Source organism: Thunnus albacares, chromosome 5 (genome assembly GCF_914725855.1).
Source record: "Thunnus albacares chromosome 5, fThuAlb1.1, whole genome shotgun sequence".
Taxonomy (NCBI): Eukaryota; Metazoa; Chordata; class Actinopteri; order Scombriformes; family Scombridae; genus Thunnus; species Thunnus albacares.
Window position 1 is genome coordinate 28,769,211 of NC_058110.1, and position 22,265 is coordinate 28,791,475.

General features: G+C 39.5%; 1 protein-coding gene across 2 annotated transcripts; it reads left to right on the plus strand.

Moving 5' to 3' along the window:
• Positions 1-2,565: 2,565 nt before the first annotated feature.
• Positions 2,566-19,318, plus strand: klhl21 (kelch-like family member 21). Of its 2 annotated transcripts, none has more exons than XM_044351779.1 (5): positions 2,566-2,702; positions 10,677-11,761; positions 15,157-15,562; positions 16,454-16,526; positions 16,796-19,318. In XM_044351779.1, exons 2-5 carry the CDS (start codon positions 10,735-10,737, stop codon positions 17,123-17,125), a joined length of 1,836 nt encoding a protein of 611 aa, XP_044207714.1. In that variant the 5' UTR covers positions 2,566-2,702; positions 10,677-10,734; the 3' UTR covers positions 17,126-19,318. The 2 variants fall into 2 exon arrangements, with proteins under 2 accessions (XP_044207714.1, XP_044207713.1); XM_044351778.1 differs by lacking the exon at positions 2,566-2,702 and adding an exon at positions 10,188-10,305.
• The last annotated feature ends 2,947 nt before the right edge of the window (positions 19,319-22,265 follow it).

The window sequence follows — 22,265 nt, forward strand, 5'->3', positions numbered from 1 at the left end:
AACATGGCTTTAATGCCTCTCTTCATGTGAGGGCAGTACAGATGTAACCTATTCCTTAATGCCTTGTGTTTATTTTTTTATTAAACCAGTGGTTTCCAACCTTTTTGGCTTTTGACGTCTTACAAAAAGCAGTGTGTAGTCGAGTCACATTTCAGATGTCTATGAATTGTTAACAGCTCCACCAAATAGTGATTTTTCCCTCTAAACTTCTCACATGCTTTCATTTCAATAAATGTTCAAATGATCCAATATTTCACCAAAAATCAAAGATTAGAGAAAAAGTCCCAAAACAGAAAACATATTTGTGTATCAGACCTTTGTTTTTTCTTCTTTCCTCTCCAATTAATCATCTCAAGACCCCTCAGATTTATCTGGTGACCCTTTGGAGGGACCCGACCCTAGGTTGGGAACCACTGGACTAAACTAGCTAACTGTATATAAAGTAGTTGAAACTAGCTCCACCTCCAGCAGCTACAACAGTAACATGCTGCTCTAACACTGATGCTTCACTATTAATAATCTAATGATGTCATATATAATAATATATCAGTCAGAGGGACCAAACCACTACTTTTACTGCAATACTTTAAGTACATTTTACTGCTAATATTTATGTACTTTTACTTAAGTAGGATTTTTCATGCAGGACTTTTACTTGTAATGGAGTATTTTTACTTTGCTGTATTGGTACTTTTACTTAAATAAAGGATCTGAATACTTCTTCAATCACTGGAAACTGGTGGTTTTATCTGCCATCACAATCTCTTCCTAGTAAGTGAAGCCTTGTGGTCTAATACCTCGTTTCACTTCCACCTCCTATCACCACCAGAGGTCCCCATATATTCAAAAATTGTTCAGTTTTGTTAGACATCAGTTTGTTTCTCTTCTTTCCTGCAGTATTTGCATGCTGCTTCTTCAGAGCTCAGAGAACTCTTCCAGAGCCTCATCATCAGTGAACAAAGGCACACTGAGCCTACATCAGATCATTGATACCAAACTTGAAACCAGTGGGGCACCAGTCCATAAACTGGATAATGTGTCTGATTTTGATGGCAGCAACAACACCTACACCAAGGATTGTACAGGACAAGATATTACTTATACTATATGAATATAAAATGGAGTCATTGGTGTAACTGAGAATGTATTTATGGATCTTTTAATAAAAAAAAAACATAAATCTAATCTCATAAACATATTAAATGCAATATATTCTGGCTCCATTGGTCTTTTAACAGTCAGAATCTTTTAACTGAGTTCATTTCTTTTGCTCAGAGTATCCCTGAATGCGTTTGGATCAGTTCTTTTTTGGTGTACAAACTTTTACTTTGTTGTATATTTTATCATATATAAGTAATTCTTCATTATAAAATTAACTGTGATAATTACACCATCAGATTACAATGATTTGTCAATAACCTGCAATAACATTAATCTAAGAAAGCAAGTAATTTCTATCTGAAAATGAATTCATGTTCACCCTTTAATATCTTGGTCATGATCCAGCTAACTGTCAATAAGATGTACTTTTGCAGGTTTTTAAGGACTTGTTGCCAGATTCAAAGAACCGAGACATCCAGACTCGTGTCAAATTGTCAGCATCCTAATCTGGTTATCCATGTACGTAGAACAGGGTCATGGTTTCTCCAACTCTCAAATTCGTAGATGCTGAGTAAACTAGTCTGATATATTTTTCAATCATACATCTCCAGCTTTGTTGGCTGATAATGAGACTCTAATAAGCCTGGTTGGAGATGGCTGTGGGCTTGAGTCTGTGAGTACAGGCTGAAAGTTTCACTGAATTTACTAATCGAAGAACACACAAACATTCACGCAAGCCTACATTTTTGGAACCATTCCGGACGGGTTCACGATTTTTTAAGGCTGTCTTAAATCAATAGTCAGGAGCCCAAATGTTCTTCCTGTTCATACGGGCCATCAATCATCAATCATTATGCACTTACAGTGTAAGTGATGGGGGCCAAAATCCACAGTCCTCCTTCTTTGCACAAATGTACTTAAACATTTATCTGAAGCTAATATGAAGCTTCAGCTGTCCAAATGAGTCAAATAAAATAGATATCTTTCAATGTTACAGTCTTTTTAGTGCCCAAGTCCTACTTTTGTTACTATACTTCCACTGCAGCTCAACAGGGGGGAAACACTGTCTGAGGAAACACAAAGAGGGAATTTGATGCTAAAAAGACTGTAAACGTGGCAGATATCCACTTGATATGACTAACTCAGATTGCTGAAGCCTCATATAAGCTTCAGATATACTTTTGAATACATTTTGTTCACTAAATGACTGTGTGGACACACTGTTGATTTTGGCCCCCATCACTTACATTGAAAACACATTTGAAGGGGATCTTTTAATGGAAAGTATGAACAGGAGGAATAATTACAGCGAGGAAAACCTCTTTCAGTGTTCATATTGGCAACTGACTGTTGTTTTAAGACACACTTGAAAAACTATGAACCCATCCTTGCAACCAGACAACCAGAATGTGGGACTGTCGGTTGTTGGAGTTGGATATTTACGACAGCACTTAAACGCAACACTTGTACAGTTCAGGGTATCATGGCGCAGAGGAGGCCAGAGAGATCCGCGGCATCAAAGTTTCATTTCGGCTCGGTTTGTAAGCTGTTAACACCTTATACTCTGTAAAGATTATAACATCCGACGAGGACAAACACCGGTAAGCTGATTAAAGATGATTTGGCCTGTTTTTGAAGGTCGTTGTTTTCTCCAAAGCGGAGGATAGCTTAACATAAGCAGCAACGTTACATTATGTCCGAAAGGAAAATATCGTTTCAAGCTTCGTATGAAAATTACACTTTTATGTTCTTAAACGGCGTTAATCATGTGTAATGTCATTATAGTAAATATTGTTTTATATGTACACTATACTGTGTTATAAACAGCTGTCTAACAGCACATGAACGGGCGTGTAGAAATGCGGCAAGTTGATTAGCTTGACAGAAGTTGCTAAACAGTTTATAATCATACTGTGCTGTTGTGTCATTAGCATAATAATGAATCACAATATTTAGCTTTTAATGGCAATACATCTGTGTGTCTGTGCGGCTAAATGGGCCTAACATGGTATCTGAGCTATAATCTAGTGTTAGCTCCAACATTTGAATATTGTCTACAGGCCAAACAAGGCTGTGGATGGAGGAGAGACTTTTTTTTTTTTTTTTTTTTCCTCCTCCAAAAGCAATTTGGGACTGAAGCCTCACTGTGCTCAATAATATGGACATGTATGGCTGTATGGCCTGAATGATACACATAACTACTAAGTGTTGCTACAGGAGCAGGAATTATAGGAATGCAGGAGCAGATGAAAAGAGTAGATTACTTTTTATAACAAGCCTTCTGTGTGGCACTGAAATGGATTATTCCCAGCATTCCCGGTACAAGTCTGATGAATAATGTGCTGGTTTATTCACTTTGGAAACAGCCAGACTGACAAAAAAAAAAGTTCCATTTGAACTGGAGTTGGTTCACTGATTTGCTCATGGACACTTCAGAAGGGCACAGTAGTGGAGGAAGTAGAGAAGAAACCCTTTACTTAGTACTTTACTTAGTCTTTTATGAGTAAACTGGATATATTTGGATTATGGACTGTTGTGGATGAAACAAAACATTTTAGGACATGTTGTTGGGCTGTAGGAAAAAGTGATCGACATTTTTTGTTTGTTTGTTTTGTTTTTATTTTTTGTACTGACATTTTATAGAACAAACAACTACGATTAAACGAGAAAATACTCTTATTTGATAATGAAAATAATGATTAGTTGCAGCTCTACAGTAAAATTAAGTACAAGACTGATGAATAATGTGCTGCTTTATTCACTTGGAAACACACGTACTTTAAGTTAAGTGACAAAAAGTTCCTCTTGGACTGGAATTGATTCACTGACTTCCTCAAGTAGTGGAGAAAGTAGATAAAAATACCTTTTATTTAAGTAAAAGTAGCAATAAAACACTATAAAAGTACTCCATCACAATTAGAAGCTCAGCATTCAAAATTATATGTAAGTAAAAGTACATAAGTATTGACAGTGAATTGTACTTTAAGTATCAAAAAGTAACATGACTGCAAAATGGCACAACTCAGAGTCAGACCAATAAATCAGCTAATATTAGCCCATTGCAGATCTACTGATGTTGCATATATGTCAGTCGATTCTGCATTATACAGTTTGTCCACCGCAGAGTAGTGACAAGTCTAATGATCAGCATTTTAACCATTTTTATTGACATTTTATAATCGTTAGTTGGCGTCCTAACTGAAACCATTAGGTCCCCTCAGATAGTGTCTTGCGTGCAGGATTGCATCATAAACTCTCGGCCTGCGAGAGAAGACTATTTTCATTAGTGATTTATCTGACGGTTATTTTCTTGATTAATTGTTGTTTTTATAAAATGAGAGAAAAACTATGATGGTGATTTCACAATGACGTCTTCAAATGTTTTGTCTGATCAAAATCCAAAGATATTGAGTTCACTATCATGTATGAGAAAGGAAAAGCTTAAAACTCTCACATTTCAGAAGCTTCTACCAGCACATTTTTTTGGCATTTAGGCTTATCAAAATAGTGATTTTCTGACTAATCGATTAATCATTGCAGCTCTGATAAGCTCTACGACAAAACTGCATTATTAAGATTAGACACTGGCATCAGAGTACCAAGAATATATCTCATACTGTCTCTTTATCTGAGTGTTGTTGCTGCTAGCAGCCTCGTGCTGGTTGGGAGTCTGGGGTTGCCTTTTTATGGCCAGGCCAGGCTCAGCTGTGGAGAACCAGGGGTTTATATTGCTCCACTCTGATGGCTGCGTTGGCCTCGTCAGCCTGGAGCGACGGCAGAGAGTGAGCAGCTGTTGTAGTGTGATTGTTGGTGCACCAGGTGCAGTGCTAAGACCTCATGAATCTGACTACTTTTATGGTGTAGAGCGGGTTATAGAAGTCTTTACATCCTTCTTTTCATATTCTCCATCATGTATTTTGATATTCAAAGTGAATTCAAATAATTAAATATGAATAGCCGCGTTTCAACAGGCTAATTCTGCACATAGGAGACATGTTCTACCGTTGATACCGAGGTGACAAAAATGCAAAACGGTGTCGAGGCCTGTATGTAAATGATCTTTCGGTGGTAGTTGCAAGCTCGCACCTGCAAGAGGCAACGCTAGCAAGAGAAAGGAGACACATTGTGAGCAGCAGCTACATGTAAGACGAGTCTGTTTTTGATTTAGCCCGTTCACATGCACGGAACGGCTCCCACATAAACAAAACCTCGCTGAATACTTGGACTCTTAGAAGTCACATAGTTTTATGAAGCTGTGGCTCAAAGTTATGCCTTGCAGTGAATAAATCAAACTTATTTTTTTTTTCTAGATTTAAATGTTGCAAGATGGTTTTTACAAGATGATGCTTCTGCCTTTTGAATTTTTTTTTTTTTTTTTTTTTTTTTGCATTTGTATTTTTAGCCTTTTTAGGGAAGGATGGCAATATCAGTCGCTCAGGCTGGAATATCTCAACAACTGTTGGATGGATTGAGATTATATTTTGTACATACATGGTGCCCAGAGGCTGATTTCACTGATCCATCCACTGACTGTTAATGCCGTGACGTAGCACCACCATGAGGTTCACATTTGTGGTTTAATACGAAATGTCTCAACAAATATTGAATGGATTTCCAAGGAAAAACAGCACAGACGTTCCCCTCAGGGTGAATTGTGATAACTTTTAATCAAACATCATCATGAGGTGAAAATTTTGAAAACTTCAAGCGACTCTGATTCGACTGTGTATCTTGAGTCATTTGGTTTATGACCAAATACCTGCAAAACGAAGTCATTCCCATCAGTCTCAGCTGTACTTTGTGTTTCGAGCTCATTAGCAAATATTAGAGTGTACAGCTTTAACTAAAGATTATATTCATAACTGATTACTCTCACAATTATTTTCTTGATTAATGAATCTCTCATGTTTTCTATAAAACTTGAAAAAATTGAAAAATGATCATCGCAATTGCCTAATCATCAAGTTGATGTCATCAGATGTCTTGTTTTGTCTGACCGGTAGTCCAAAACCTAAAAGATACTCAGACAAAGAAAATCCTCCAAACTTCACTGGAGCTGCAACTAATTATAAATAGAAAAATTAATTGGCAACTATTTTGACTATATTGATTTATCGTTTGAGTAATCATTTTTAAGCAAAAACGCCAAACATTAGATGGTTTCAATGTCTCAAATGGGAGGATTTAGAGGCCTTTAAGATGTTGCGTCTTTTGCGCACAAATTCATTATTTTAATTGAAGACATGCGACAAGTGCGCTCAAAACCAAAAGCAAAACTGATGCAGCACGCATTTGTTGCAATGTGCCTGTTTTTTCTGACGCGTCCGCGGAGCACCGAGACGTTTTCGAATGCAGCAAGCGCACCGCAGCTCATGTGACAAGAATGAACCAATCAGCTCCACAGGACTTGACCTCACAGGAGATAAATTTAAGGTGCATGGGTGATTTTTCAAAAGGCTCATATGGAATCTTATTAATGTTTATTTGAAGGCAAAACACAACCTGCTTTCAAGATACGAAAACATACTTGGTAGTACTGACGTAATTCGGTCGGTACCCTTAAAAGTACAGAGTTCAGTACCCAACCTTACCAATCACATACATGCAAGCGCACATTCCTGGTAGATTACTTTGTAACGTGAACGCCATGTTCGATGACGAAGGATAAAACATTTGCCACCGTGATAACTTTCCAGAGTTGTAAAATCCTGTCTGTGATGTTTTGGCTTCTGATAAGTCCTTAAATACGTTAATCTGTAACTCCGACTCGACGTCCATGACTGTATTTCATTGTCTTTCCGGTACCTTCAACAACACGTCTCCACCATCGCAGACACCTGCGCCATGGTGCCACATTGCCAGTTTTGGTCTGAATGCGGCTTTAGTTCTGTTCTTGGATGTTTTAACTCTGATTCAGTGGGATTAGTCAGTGCCTTACAGTCAAAATAATCAGTTTCTACTTACAGTAGTTTCGATTGTTTGTCTGGCTACAGATACACTAGCATCATAGTTCCCAAAAACAGACATAAACCCTCTCATCAACCTTTTTAAGGAATAGAAAATAACAACCATCCCGTAAGAGGTTTGCCCCTCTGACTAACGGCATTGTACCTCTCTGAGTGTTTTTCTCCTGAATATAACCGCAGGTCATGAGTTGAGACATGATAATAATGTTACAGTACGTGATGATAGGGTTCATAGGTTCCCTTTCACCCATAAAGCCTCCCACAACCCTCCCACCCACCTGTGAACAGTCATACGCCGGCCGTTAAAAAGATCTCTCTGCGCTCCTCTCTCATACCAGTGAGATTGTTTCTGCACCTCCGCTGTTTCCCTCCCTCTGACCTTCCCGCTCTCCCTTCCTTTGAGAGTATAAATTTCTGTCGTCTATTCCTGGAGCCGGTTGGTAAACACACTGATTGTAAGTTGCTCAATAGTCCTAGCTACAGGACCTACCCTATTTTGGGAAAGAAATAATCGCCTTTGCTGTTAGTTTCCAACCGTTAAATTAATCGCCAACTATTTTGCTAATCGATTAATCAGCATGAGTCATTTTTAAAGAAGACATTTTCCAAATTATATGATTCCAGCTTTCAAATGTGATTATTTTCTAGTTTCTTTAGTTTTCTATTATAATAAATTGAATATCTTTGGGTTGTGGACTGTCAGGACAAAACAAGACTTTTGGGCTTTGAGAAACGACATTTTTCACCATTTTATAGACCAAACAACTAATCAAACAAATAATCAACAGATTAATCATTAAGGAAAATAGTTAATTAGTTTCAGCCCTATATAAAATAGCTAAAACATTTAGGTAAAAAAGGTGATTCAATAGTTGAACGCGCTTTTGGAAAGGAAAGTTTCCTTGTAACAGTGCAGTGGGAAAAACTCATCACCTCCGTGTAAGGAAATGTCATTACCTCCTCTAACATAAAGACGATCTCTTACACAGACGTGAGGAAGACGTGTGTTTTTCAGTGTAGGTCTGGATTGTACAGTATGTATCATAGCTCTGTGGAGGCCCTGTCTGCCCTTCAGGAGAGCGCAGTTTGATCCCTTGCAGAGCCGTGCGGACGCCTGCATTGTTGAACCCCTGTGTGGAATGTGTGCTAAGTCCTTTGGCCAGAGAACCGGAGGCTTTATTACAACCTTTAAACAAATCTCTGTAAGCAGATACCTGTGTATTTTGAGAAGGAATGATCATCTCCAAATATTGACAAGTAGGTTGGACGGACATTTAACGCCGGTTCATACTGACTCGATAGCAATTTGTGTTTTATAAGAAGTGTTTTACTTATTTTTACTGTCTTTTCTTTTTCTCCTGGTGTGAACAACTTAAATTTAAACCACAATACAGTGTAAAAATCTACTAAACATCTGAGTTAACAGTCTGATGATTTGCAAGATTATAGTACATTTCAGAAGTTGAAGCAGTCTTTTCAAATGTAATATATCATTATTTTGAATATTCATGAGCAGGGCTGCAAATAATAATTATTTCATTAATGATTAATGTTTTCATTATGTTCTTTTTTTAATCGTTTGGTCAATAAAACATCAGAAAATTGTGAAAAATGACCATCACAAGCCAAAGATAACATCTATAAATGTCTTGTTTTGTCCAACCAACCGTCCAAACCCCAAAGATATTCAATTTATTATAATTTAAAGTAAAGAAAAGAAGCACATTTTTCAGATTTGAGAGGCTGGTAACACTCTCACACTGACAATGTCAATGTGCTGATGTTTAATAGGTGCAACGTTTACCTTGTTCACCATCAGCATATCAGCATGCTAATATTTGCTAATTAGCACCCAATGCAAACTACAGTCGAGGCTGATGTGAATCTCATTAGTTTTGCAATTATTTGGTCATATTTGGTCAATATTTTGACCTGACGATGGAGCTTGATGAAAAGTCAGAGCATCACTAAAGTTATTATAATCCGTCCTGATTGGGACACGCATGTCTGAACCGAACGTCAAGGTTGTTGTTGAGACATTTCACTAAAAACCACAAATGTCAACCTCAAGGTGGCGCTAGAAGGAATTTCAGGAGATCACTAAGGTCATCTGGCAATGAGAAGGTCTGTTCAAAATGCGCCAATCCTTCGAGTAGATGTCGAGATACTTTACTAGATAAGTGAAACTTTTGACCAACTGTCAGCGCTAGATGAATAGTCAGTAGACTCAGGAGGATTCATCAATTTCATGGCAATTCATCCAACAGTTGTTGAGATATGTCAGCCTTAGTGGTGGACTGACCAACAAACCCACATCGCCTCCCTAGAGCCACGTTACTAGCATGGCTAAAAAAAAAAAATCACATAACTGCATATTTATTCAAGTTGTGGTGATGTGTCATTTGGGATTTCAGTAATTTATTGTTTATTTTTGTGTTGTGCTTCTTCTTCTTTTAACATCTCGGCACAATGTTGGGAATAAGTGTCTTCACTTTAACATATTTTAACTTTAAATAAATCACATTCTGTAAGATTTTGGGATCACAAAACAAAAATATTGGAAGAAGGTGGAGTTATACCACGTGTAGTATATTGGTACGTTATACCACGTGTAGTATACTGGTACGTTATACCACGTGTAGTATACTGGTACATTAAATCTCTTTGCTGTCAATTTACAGTAAGTCTATCATTAGTTTTGATACCTCATGTCGATTAATATAGTTTTTGATACTTGAGCCGTCCCAGTTTCAGTTTGTCTGTCGTTATCAGAGCAGGTCTGCGCTCCGGTGTTGCTTTTATAAGCCGATTACCGGGTGTTATGACAGGAAGTTCTGTGTTTTGGTCTGCTTGCTGTGCTGATGGTGGTGAGGAGGCCCGGGCTCAGCTGGCTCTTCACTCAAAGACCTCTTACTCACACTGACTGACTGACTGACCACAGAGACATACCAGCGGGGGGTGTGTGGGGGGGGGGTGTTTGGACTCTACCCACAGCCTCGGCTCCACGGCATGTTAGGTGTTCTCCCTAAAACTGCCCCCCCCCCCCCCACCCCCAGCCCCCACCCTTCCCTGGAAATGGACACTGCTGGTGTATTTATAGCCCCAGAGCACAAGACAGCTCTCTTTCTTAAACACGGGTAAAGAGCTGGTTGTGTTCACCGGAGCTGAGCTTCGCTGTCGTATATTCTAGGCTGTTGTGTCACTTTGCTTGTGAAACGTGCCTGGAAGGGCTTGTCAGGTACGGGAAAGAAACGTTTAGGGTTTTTTTTTTTTATCTAAAAATCCAAAATTTATTTGTGTAAATTTGGCTGGAGAGTTTCTACAGTGACTGCTACTTAACAGAGAAATCAAATGATGGAAATCAGTTTAATTGTGTTTGATTTTTAACATTTGATCTGCCACTGAGGTTGTAAAAATGTACATTTATACATAACTTTTGTGTTTTTTATCTTTGATAGAACTTTTTTAACTGTGAAACTTTGTTAAATTTTGTTAAAAGTCTTCATAACTGTTGCTAAATTCCTTTATTATGTTAAGATTCATGTTTGAAAATGTTAAGTAACATATGTAGGGTTTGTTTGACGTGTGTTTCTTATGTATTTGTTTTAGATGCTAACAGCATTCTGAGCACAACCACCGGAAACTGAGACACCCAGAGAGAGGCGAGATGGAAAAGCCGGTCTTACAGACGCAACCATCCACCCTGCCTTTTTTCGACACGGCCCACGCCTTCAACCTGCTGCGGGGAATCCACGAACTCCGCGCCGAACGAAAGTTTTTCGATGTGACTTTGTGCGCCGAGGGCCGCGAGTTCCACTGTCACCGCACGGTGTTGGCCGCTGCCAGCACCTACTTCCGGGCTATGTTCGCCGGGACGCTGAGGGAGAGCGTTATGGACCGCGTAGTTCTGCATGAGGTGTCGGCTGAGCTTTTAGGTCTGCTGGTGGACTTCTGCTACACGGGACGAGTCACCGTCACTCAGGATAACGTGGACCTCCTGCTGAAGACGGCCGATCTGTTTCAGTTCCCGTCTGTCAAAGAGGCCTGCTGCGCTTTTCTGGAGCAGCGGCTGGATGTTTCCAACTGCTTAGAGATCCAGGACTTTGCGGAAGCCTACGCTTGCCGAGAGCTGGCGGTCAGCGCGCGACGCTTTGTCCTCAAAAACATAATGGAGCTGGCTAAAGGGACGGACTTTGAGCGGTTGCCGTGGAAGCGCCTCCTCGAGTTCGTGTCAGACGATGAGCTATGTGTGGACAAGGAGGAGACGGTTTATCAAATCGCGGTTCGTTGGGTGAAGGCCGACCTCCAGCGGAGACTGCACTACTGGCCCGAGCTCCTCCAGCAGGTCCGCCTCCCGTTCGTCAGGAGGTTCTATCTGTTGGCTCACGTGGAGAGCGACCCGCTCGTCTACCTTTCACCCACCTGCCTTCGCATGGTGAACGAAGCCCGTAGCTTCCAGTCCTGTGAGTATGACCGCCACGACAGACCCTGCCACCGCATGCGGCCACGGCCATCCACGGGACTGGCAGAAATCCTGGTGGTGGTGGGAGGCTGCGACCAGGACTGTGATGAACTGGTCACTGTGGACTGTTACAACCCACAGACTGGACAGTGGCGCTACCTGGCTGAGTTCCCCGACCACCTCGGAGGAGGCTACAGCATAGCTGCCCTTGGAAGTGACATGTATGTCACAGGTAAGATAAATTTTGACATTCAAACACCTTTTTACACTTTATTATTTGCAGTCATAGCACAGTATTTATTTTTCTTTTAAAGATTGCTTTAGGCATTTTTTTGCCTTTATTTAATAGTTAAAAGTGCAGAGAGATGGGAAACAGGGGTAGGAGATATGACCTGCAACAACCTGTAACCATAGACGCTGTGGTTATGTAATATGCATCTTAACCAGTAGGCTACCTGGGTGCCCCACATCACCATATCTCTGTAATAGATTGTTTGTATCAGAAGGCACAACGCTGAAGTTGGCGTCAGAGGTTGAAAGGAAAGATAAGGGAAAATTAAATGACTAAAGCATCCAGTTTTCAGTTTTGGAACCATTAATAGTTGTGGAAACGTGTTAAATCGATCGTTATCGTGTTAAAAATCTTAACTCGGGCTGTTTAAAAGCCCGGTGAAACAGAAGTTAGAGCGCCTTAAGCCTCTGCACTGTGACGTATTTCCCAGTGAAACAGAATATTTGAGTAGTGTGCAGTTACGAGAGGGATTTAAATCAAATCTTTCACATTTGATTAGACTGCTAAAAAGTGGGCGGGCCTTAGAGTTTAGCGCGATACAGAGCTGCGGTGAGATTGTTGGCTCCACTCACACCTCCTTCACCTGCTGTTACATCATGAGGAGGACGAGGAGATGAATGAATTAGACGTCAGCCACGTTGCTTTGGAAATGAAAAACACACACCTCTTCCTGTCTCTCTCTGTTAGCTACTACGACCCACTGTTTAATATGACGGCTAGCTACTCTCCCATAGTCATATTTGATTAGATTAACTTTTGTAAACAATCCTGAGTGCAGGATGAGTCATCAAACATCTGAAACTGTTTTACAGGAAGAGAAAAAGACAGAGATTTTGATGTGAAAATACTCTGATACAGATTTTTTGACACATATTTGTCATATGACAAGAGATTTATGAACAATTAACACATTGACACGGGATTAAAAATGTGTTGGGGGGCTTTAAAACTCACTTTCAGATTTGTGAGACTTTCTTTAAGTTATGAAAACAAAAATTGATTTCAGTTGTTTTTTTATGCAAGAAAAATCAGTGAAATCACAAATAATAATAATAACAATAATAATAAAGGTCTCACAAATCTAAAACTGTTTTAAACAGTCTCTGGAGTCTTTGTTAGTCTAGTCCAGGTCTGACAAGTACTGTAGTGGTTTTTGAAAATGAAGTGAAATCTGAATATTAAGGTCTGATATAAAAACTCAAATTTCATTGTTGTCTTGGTCATTTGCACTGAGGATATTAATATGAGTGTGGTCTGATAAATGTGTTAATAAATGTAGCATGGTATAATTTTAAGGCTGCAACTAACAATCATTTTCATTATCGATTAATCTGTAGATTATTTTCTCAATTAATCGATTAGTTGTTTAGTCCATAAAATATCAGATCACATTTGATCACAAAGCCCAGGGTGATGTCTTCAAGTTTCAACCCAAAGATATTCACTTTACTGTTCTGGAGGACTAAAGAAACCAGAAAATATTCCCATTTAAGAAGCTTGAATCAGAGAATTTGGAAACGTCTTCTAAAGAAACGACTCAAAATGATTCATCAATTATCAAAATAGTTGAATATTTAATTTAATAGCTGACAGCCAATCGTTGCGGCTCTAGATCATTTACTCCGTTATAAAATGGACGGAGTGAAGACAACATTCAACTTGAAATGTATTTTGTTCCATCAGGTTCTCGTATGTTGTTTGAAGTTGATATTCAGCTGCGTCTGGTGTCCCACTTTCTGAAGAAACAGACCTCAGACGACGTGTTACAGTTACTGTGTATGTTGAGTCACTGTAGTGTGTGAAAGCTCCAGTCAGTAGATTTCCATTCCCGCTCCTTCATCTTATGAAATGGCCGTCAGACAGTGCTTATAAATAAACCGCAGGCTCTTTGGGTAGTGACTACATGTGTGAAGGAGGGGAAAGTGAGGCAGGACATGATGTGCTGCCAGGACTGCAGTGGTTATCGTTATCATCTTCATCATCATCATCATCTTCGTCACCGGCAGCCAGACCAAGTCTGAAAATAAGGCCGGTCTTTCCCCTCAGAGAAATCATCTTTTAGACTCCGAGCTTGTGACTCCTGCAAGAAACTGATAGTGGGCCGTAAATTTAGCAACGTTAGCTCACTCCCTCGTTAACAGAAATAACAGCAGCAGCAGCAAATAATTGCGTAACGTTGACTGGCAGATTCATATTACACTTGATACAATTTATTTTAATTTATTTTTGAGTTATTATTTATATATTTGGTGTCTGGGCTGCTTCAAATGGACATAGGGGGTTTTTTAAGGACAACAGATATAAAACCTTTTGCTGTTGGACGTGTTGAGAAGGGGAACTGCAAATAGCTGCGTCACATGATGTCTAGAATGATCTTCTATCATAAACTGAGCTACTGTAAAGACAAGGAATGGACAGGGTGTCTGCAGATCCTTAAAAAGTCTTAAAAAGTTGTGCTTTTGATTAAAAATGTGCATATTTTTGTCTTATTTTTAATGATAAAAGGTCTTAAAATTCGGATTTTAAATTGTTCACACTTTTATCACTATATTTTTATTATTTTATGTGACCATGAACTCATTTGTTATATGGAGACACACAGTATTACATATAATACATTTCAACAACAAAAAGAATAAATAAATCTTTAAGCATTTATACTGTACAACACACTTTTAGTTTAAAAGAGATTCACTCCCAGTTTTAGATGATATCTGGCTCTTGCTCTTACATGGTTTGAATGCACTTAATTTTCACTTTGGACAAAAGTGCCAAATGAGTGTAATGTAAAAACATATTTACCACTCCTAAGGTAAATGTGTTCTGCTGTGGAAAGGGTATTAAAATTCCTTTGTTGGGGGCTTAAAAGGTCTTAAAAAGCGTTAAATTTCTAACAGCACTGTTATTACCTGGAGGATTGAGATGACTTTAGGGCTGCAACTAACTAATGATTATTTTCATTATCAATTAATCTACAGATTATTTTCTTGATGTCAGTAATGTCAGAAAATAGTGAAAAATACCCGTAATAATTTCCAAAGACCCAAGGTGACGTCTTCAAATGTCTTCTTTTGTCTGACAACAGTCTAAAATCCAGATATATTCAGTTTACTGTTATGAATGTCACAGAAAAAAATTAGGTATAAGGTAAAACCAGCAAATGACTAAACAATTATTTAATCATCAAAATAGTTTCCAATTAATTTTCTGTCGATCAACTAATCGATTAATCATTGCAGCTCTAGATTCTAGGGAGTCTATAGGGGACACATCAAAACCACAGCCCCAGAATTATTTGATGTTAACCGCTGAAACTTCACGTCTGTGTCCTGCAGGTGGCTCCGACGGCTCCCGCCTCTATGACTGCGTGTGGCGCTACAAGTCCAGCGTGAACGAGTGGACGGAGGTGGCGCCCATGCTGAAGGCCCGTGAGTACCACAGCTCCTGCGTGCTGAAAGGTCAGCTCTACGTGGTGGCGTCGGACAGCACCGAACGCTACGACCACGCGCTGGACTGCTGGGAGGCCTTACCGCCGATGCTGCACCCCATGGACAACTGCTCCACCACCACGTGCGCCGGACGCCTGTACGCTATCGGCTGTCTGACCGGAGAGGACACCATGGCCATCCAGAGCTATGACGCAGACACCAACCGCTGGTCCATGGTCAACTGTGGACAGATCCCCCCGTGGTCCTTCACACCGAAAACTCTGACCCTCAACAGACTCATCTACTTTGTGAGGTGAGGAGACGTCAGTTACGTATCTGAACTCAACCTTTATGCTTTCGTTTAGCACAAAGAAAGAATCGACTACTATCTGACGTTAAGACACTGATAGTTTCCTTTTAGAACAATAATCTAGATATTAACTATAAACACTTTATGATAAATGAATCCAGACTATATCATCTAATGAACGATCGCCCAAGTTCCTCTTTGGTTCCCAGTTTTCTGCTGTAAGAAATCACAAAGGAAGGTCTTTTCAAATTTGGTGCTTTTTAGTACAAATCAATGTACAAAATGTAATTATGTTATAAAAGTGGTTTAGTGTGAATTTAGTTTCCATGAGGGCTGCAGCTAATTGATTATTTTCTTGATTAATCGATAAGTAGTTGTGTCTATAAGAAGTCAGAAAATGGTAAAAAACCAAAAAAATGTTGATCACAGTTTCACAAAGCTCAAGATGTAACCTTAAGTGTCTTGTTTTGTCCCAAATAACAGTCCACAACCCAAAGATCTCCAGTTTATCATCATAGAAAACCAAAGAAAAGAGAAAATATTCACATTTAAGAAGCTGAAACCAGATAAATTTAGCATTTTTATCTTTACAAATGACTCATTTAATGACTTGTTGGCTCATAGATTTTAAAAATCTTTGTACTTCTGTTTTTAGTTTTTTTTGGCTATCCATTTGTTAATAGATTATTCTTCATAAAAATAACATTTTTCTACATACACATAAATGTATTATATTATTACAGTGTTGATAAGATTTGTTATAAATGTCCTTACATGTATTTTTAGGATATGATTGAGACTTTGATACATCGCTGGTGTAATACTCAGTGAACAGAACTGAAGCAGCGTTTTTTTTGGCAGCGGTTTGACTTGTTGTCTGTGTTTTTTTTTTAGGGATGATTCAGCCGAGGTTGATGTTTATAATCCTCAAAAGAACGAGTGGGACAAAATTAGTCCGATGAACCAGGTTTGTATTTCACATCAGATGTTTGTCTGCTAGTGTGCTGTAGTTATAAATACGTACATATAAAGAAATAACTGCAGTGTAATAGTTAATTTTACTTTTCTGAATACAGTGAAAGTGATAAATGAATACGGCTATTTGAGTTCGGTGTGATTACTCAGAGCTTTGTCAACATGAAATATAATTTGTTACTGCCTCTTAAGATGTGACATAAACCTGTTAAGTTTGGTACAACATGAAGCAAATGTTCTTAATTTAATTTCTGTGTTCAGGTTCATGTTGGAGGCAGTGTGGCAGCCCTGGGCGGTAAATTATACGTGTCTGGCGGTTACGACAACACGTTTGAGCTGTCAGACGTGGTGGAGGCGTACGACCCGGCAACCCGCACATGGACTCTTGCTGGACGACTACCTCAGCCCACCTTCTGGCATGGCAGCGTCAGCATATTCCGTCAGTTCATGCCCCTGGTGTCCAGTGCATTCGAACCTGTTGACGTACCCGAGACAAACGCCATTAACCTCCACCGGCACCAGCGTCACCAGGCGCTCAACAATCTCAACATCAATCTCAACCAGAACCAGGACGTGAACCCAGCGCACTGAGTTTGGACTCTTTCGATCTGTTCCCCCTCGTTGTACCATCAGTAGTTTACTGTGAATTTACCTCATCACAATGCTAAAGCTGTGTTAAGTTAAAGTGTCAAGCTGTCGTACTGAAAAAGGCTTCTCGTTTGGGGCTGTCTCTTTAGGTTAGCGGCTTTCTGCTGCTCTCTATCAGAGGTGTGGTAGTTAAAGGCACCCTGTAGAGAGAAAAGTCATGTTTACATTGAATATTACTCACCAAAACACATTGTGTGTATCCTTTGAGCTCTAACAATAGCGTTGAATGCATTTTCTTCCTCAAAAACATTTGCAAAGCCTAATTTTGAAGTATTTTTGTTTACTAGCTTGCAGTCTTCTTCTTTCCTGCCTTTGTTGGCGCATGTCTGCTTTTCTTGGCTCATTGCAGCTGCTTGTAGATCCTGGCAACAGCGTGAAAACCACTGGAAGGATCGTGTATTGCATCATCTGTGTGCACTTGCATGAGACAAACAAAACCGAGACCCTCTCATAACAAGCTGGACCGTGTATGAATTTGAAATGGATACAGTAAGTGGTGGCATTCGGCTGACCAATGGTGTAACTCAGTTACTCAGTTAGGCACATTTGTGTTTATAGTGCTGGCCCCGCTGTTGCTCCAACAGCGCTACTAGAGGTCAGAAACTCCACAGGGTGCCTTTAAACAGATGTGTATTTCCCAAAGCAAACAGTTAGTTCTCATTATTGAAGTCCTTTCTCTTGTAAAACAGAAAATGCAAGATTGCAAGCTTATTTCTCACTTGTCCAAGTAGGTTTTCAAGTACGGTGTTTACTTTGTCTCATTCTGTTGTGCCAAGCTGTGACGGGCTTATCGCTGTCCCCATGACGCCCAGAGAGAAGAAAACAACCACTGCAACTACGAGTGATGAGAACTAGAGCTGCAGTGATTAATCGATCAGTCGATTGACAGACAATTATTTAAGAAAGATGTATCAAGAGCAACTGGATTTATGTGCTCTTGACTCAACCCTTCTGGATATATGTTATTAGAAGTGATCTCAAACAGTTTGTTTCTGTGTTTATAAGAGAAAAAACTTCAAGGATGAGGACTAACTGATTAGTTTAACAAAGGCACATCTGGTTAACTTCTCTGCCTTTGATAAAGTGCACAGCTGCTTCCCTAAACCTTTCCCTATGAGAGTCTCCCACACGGTGGATGAGACAGTCTCCAATGAGGCTGGGTGTTTCTATGTATGGACATGTCTGTTAGCTGTGGATCACTGTGGATTTATATTTTTTTTACTACAAACACAGTAAATTTAAATTTGAAGAAGCCAAATATTTGGTAAGAAACGGCAATAATCTGTGTACATTCCAAAAAACTGTCGACAATCATAATTGATATGAACACTAATCACAGATTAGACGGCTTAACTGAAACTTACCAGGAGAGATATCCTGCACTCCAGGGTGTGCTGAGAAAGCTGCAGAATTTCAGGATGGTTGCATGTGACGTGAATTTGTACCGGGTTGATACACTATTGCTTGTGATAAGTAGCATCTCCTTTTCTTCCCCCGTGACCCTTAAACAGGACTAGATCTGCCTTTATAACCAACAGATTAATGTGCATGAAGTATTTTCTTTTAAATTTGTATTTATGGATGTTTTACAGTTTTGTATTTTTATTTATAGATATATATATATATGTGCTGTGGTTGCATAAGATGTCCCTGCCTATCAGTTGCAACAAGATTAAGTGACACTATGTTGGAAATGGGTCGGCAGTCATAACTGGAAGTGCAAAAGAATCTCAATTAGCTTTCATGTAAAGTTATTTTAGCTTTAATGGGAATGGTGTTTCTGAGTGTTTTCATGGTAAAGTTAACGCAGCGTTGTTTTCTTAGTTTTCATACAAATTTGTGATGTTGAATCTGTTTTGTAAATACAGTATATTCTTAATCTTATGTACTGTGTTTGTATGATGTTTTATAGTGTGGTTAGCATAAATTAAACTGCAGACAGGTCTGAGAGTTTATTCTGCTGAGTCACGGTTGATGAGCAGTTAGCAAGTCGCTAATGCTAACATATTTCTTGTAAACAATGGAAAGTAGATGCTGCAGAGTGTGAAAAGACAATAAATGCATCATTTTTTTTTATAAATAGCAAGAGTAAGCCAACGTGTTCACCTATAAAGCTGTATATTTTAACAAAAATCATAAACCTGTGTAGCGTTTTAATTCCAAAGAAGGATGTTCTGATATCTGTAAAGGGGACATATAATGCTTTTTGTGATTTTCTGTTTTATATACTGTTATGACATGGTTAAACCTCGCAAGTGTTCATGTACAGTGGTTCTTGAAAGTTTGTGAACCCTTTAGATTTTTCTCTATTTCTGCATTAATATGATTGAAAAAGTGATCAGATTTTCACAGAAGTACTAAAACTAGATAAAGGGAACTTATTCATTTACATATCGAGGGGAATGATCCAATCTTACATATTTGTGTGAGGCAAAAGTATGTGAACCCTCGCTTTCAGTAAAAAGCGTGACCCCCTTTTTCGGCAATAACTTCAACTAAATGTTTCCGGTAACTGTTTATCAGTCCTGCACATTGACTTGGAGGAATTTTAGCCCATTCCTCCTTACAGAACAGTCTCAGCTCAGGGATGTTGGTGGGTTTCTTTGCATGAATTTCCACAACATTTTTATAGGATTAAGGTCAGGACATTGATTCTTTTCCATCACAAAACATCACCTTTCTTCTGTTTTAGCCATTCTTTGGTAGAGCGACTTGTGTGTTTAGGGTTGCTGCCTTGCTGCATGACCCACTTTCTGTTGAGCTTTAGTTCACAGATGGTAAATGGACTGTACTTGTATAACGCCTTTCTAGCCTTCCGACCACTCAAAGCACTACGAATCACATTCACCCATTCACATACGCTGAATGGGTACAGGGGCTACCATGCAAGGTCCCAACCTGCCCATCAGAGGAAGCTAACCATTCACACACATTCATACACTGATAGCACAGCCATCAGGAGCAATTTGGGGTTAAGTGTCTTGCCCAAGGACACATCAGCATGTGGACTGGAAGAGCTGGGAATCGAACCACCGATCTTCTGATTAGTGGACAACTCGCTCTACCTCCTGAGCCACAGCCGCCCTTGACATTTTCCTGTAGAATTTGCTCATACAATTCAGAACTCACAGCTTAAATGTGCTCATAAATGATTACAAGCTGCCCTGGTTCAGAGGCAGCAAAGCAGGCCCAAACCATGATACTACCACCACCACCATGTTTCACAGATGGGTTAAGGTTCTTAAGCTGGAACGCAGTGTTTGATCGTCACCAAACATAATGCTTCTCATTCAAATCAAGAGGTTAGATTTCGGTCTCATTTGTCGTCAGAATTTCCAATCGCCTTCTGGCTTATCCACGTGGTCTTGCGCAAACCATAGATGGCAGCAATGTTCCTTCAGAGAGTGGTAGTGGCTTCCATACACACCATTGATGTTCAATGTTCCTCTGATGGTGGACCCATGAATATTGACATTAGCCACTGCAAGAAAGCCCTTTAGTTTCCTAGACGTTACCCTGGGGTCCCTTGTGACCTCCTGGACTATTACACGCCAGCTCTTGGAGTGATCTTTGTTGGTGGACCACTCCTGGGGAGGGTAACAATGGTCTTGAATGTCCTCCATTTGTACACGATCTGCCTGACAGTCGCACCTGTTGTGCAGTTCAGACTTTGACAGTGAAAACCTAGATTTCTCTTCTTTAAATAAGGCCAATAAGAACAACGAGCTCATCGGGAGGGGGGCCTTAAAGAGACAGGAGCTAAACTAGCCTGTTTCAGACAGAGGCTGAACTGAGGTGCTGCATAAAATGCCAGTATAAGGTATATAAGAAGTTTTTTGAACTGTAAATCATGAAAAGATGTTCCAGTAGAGCCCCACATTAAAAATATGAACCTGTAAATGTGCATCTGTTATGATGACCCACATTTACTGAGAACATCAACAACAAGGTGTCCTGAGGAGTTTTCAGGTAAACAAGCCAAAGTTTTGTTTGCATACAGGGTTACTCACAAAAAATGTTTAACAAACATGTTGAATTAATTTCCTTAAAACATTTTAGAATATTTTCCTTCCATGTTAACAAGCCTGCAGTTGTACTTTTCATTGCCTTTGTGGGAACATTATTACACTTCTTTGCGTATTATCAGCACCAACTATGTATCAACATGTATCATATCTCCCGGGAACCACTTGTAAAAACATTGCTCCATTGCACTACTAGTGGTGAAAAACTCCATGGGGTATCTTTAACTAGGACCCCTACAACATATATGTGGTGGGACCCAAAAATTGCCGAAATTGATTTAAAAAAAAACCCAACTGAATCTAAATCTTTCAGTTGTACCTTTCTAATCCCCTTCAAAGTACTCTCCTTGAGATGTGATACACAACATTTCCTGTATCATCAGCGTTTCAGTCCCAGTTTAAGTTTCACCCAGCTGTAGGCATAGACCGGACCAGCATCACGTCATCAAGTGCCAAGGCCATGCCCCCTTTTGGGGGAAAGAATCACACTTTCACTTAATGGGAGAAACAGGAAAATGCCAAAAAGTTGTTGTATAGCAGGTTGTAAAACAACTAAACGCATGAATCCAGATCTCAGGTTCCCCATCCTTCCTGGAAAAGAAAAAGATCCAAAAGGGAAAGTTTTATGGCTTCAAGCTAAAAGATAAGGAGTGGAAGCTATGGGACCCAGTGTCTTCCCATGTATATGTGTGTGGGAAACACTTCATAACGAGTAACGTGTCTCTTTTATAACTTACAAAGTAACATAACTAGTCTTTTCTAATTAAGACTTAGGACTAAACTTTAAAAAAAAAAATGCATAGATGTCCAGATAAGCAATGTCCGCCACTGTGTCGGTCTCTGATCCACTTAGATGGAGGGAGGCTGAAGGGGCATGACAGCTGACCGATCAACCTTAATTTATTAAGGTATTGTGAACGCTCAGGTTCAGGCAAGATAGCAAAATAATTACTAGACATTTCTATAAAACAAAGGTTTGTTTAACACGAAATGAATGCATACAAACTTGCCAAAAAATCTCAGCTAAACACTCGTCAAATTGCATTAACATCTCCAGG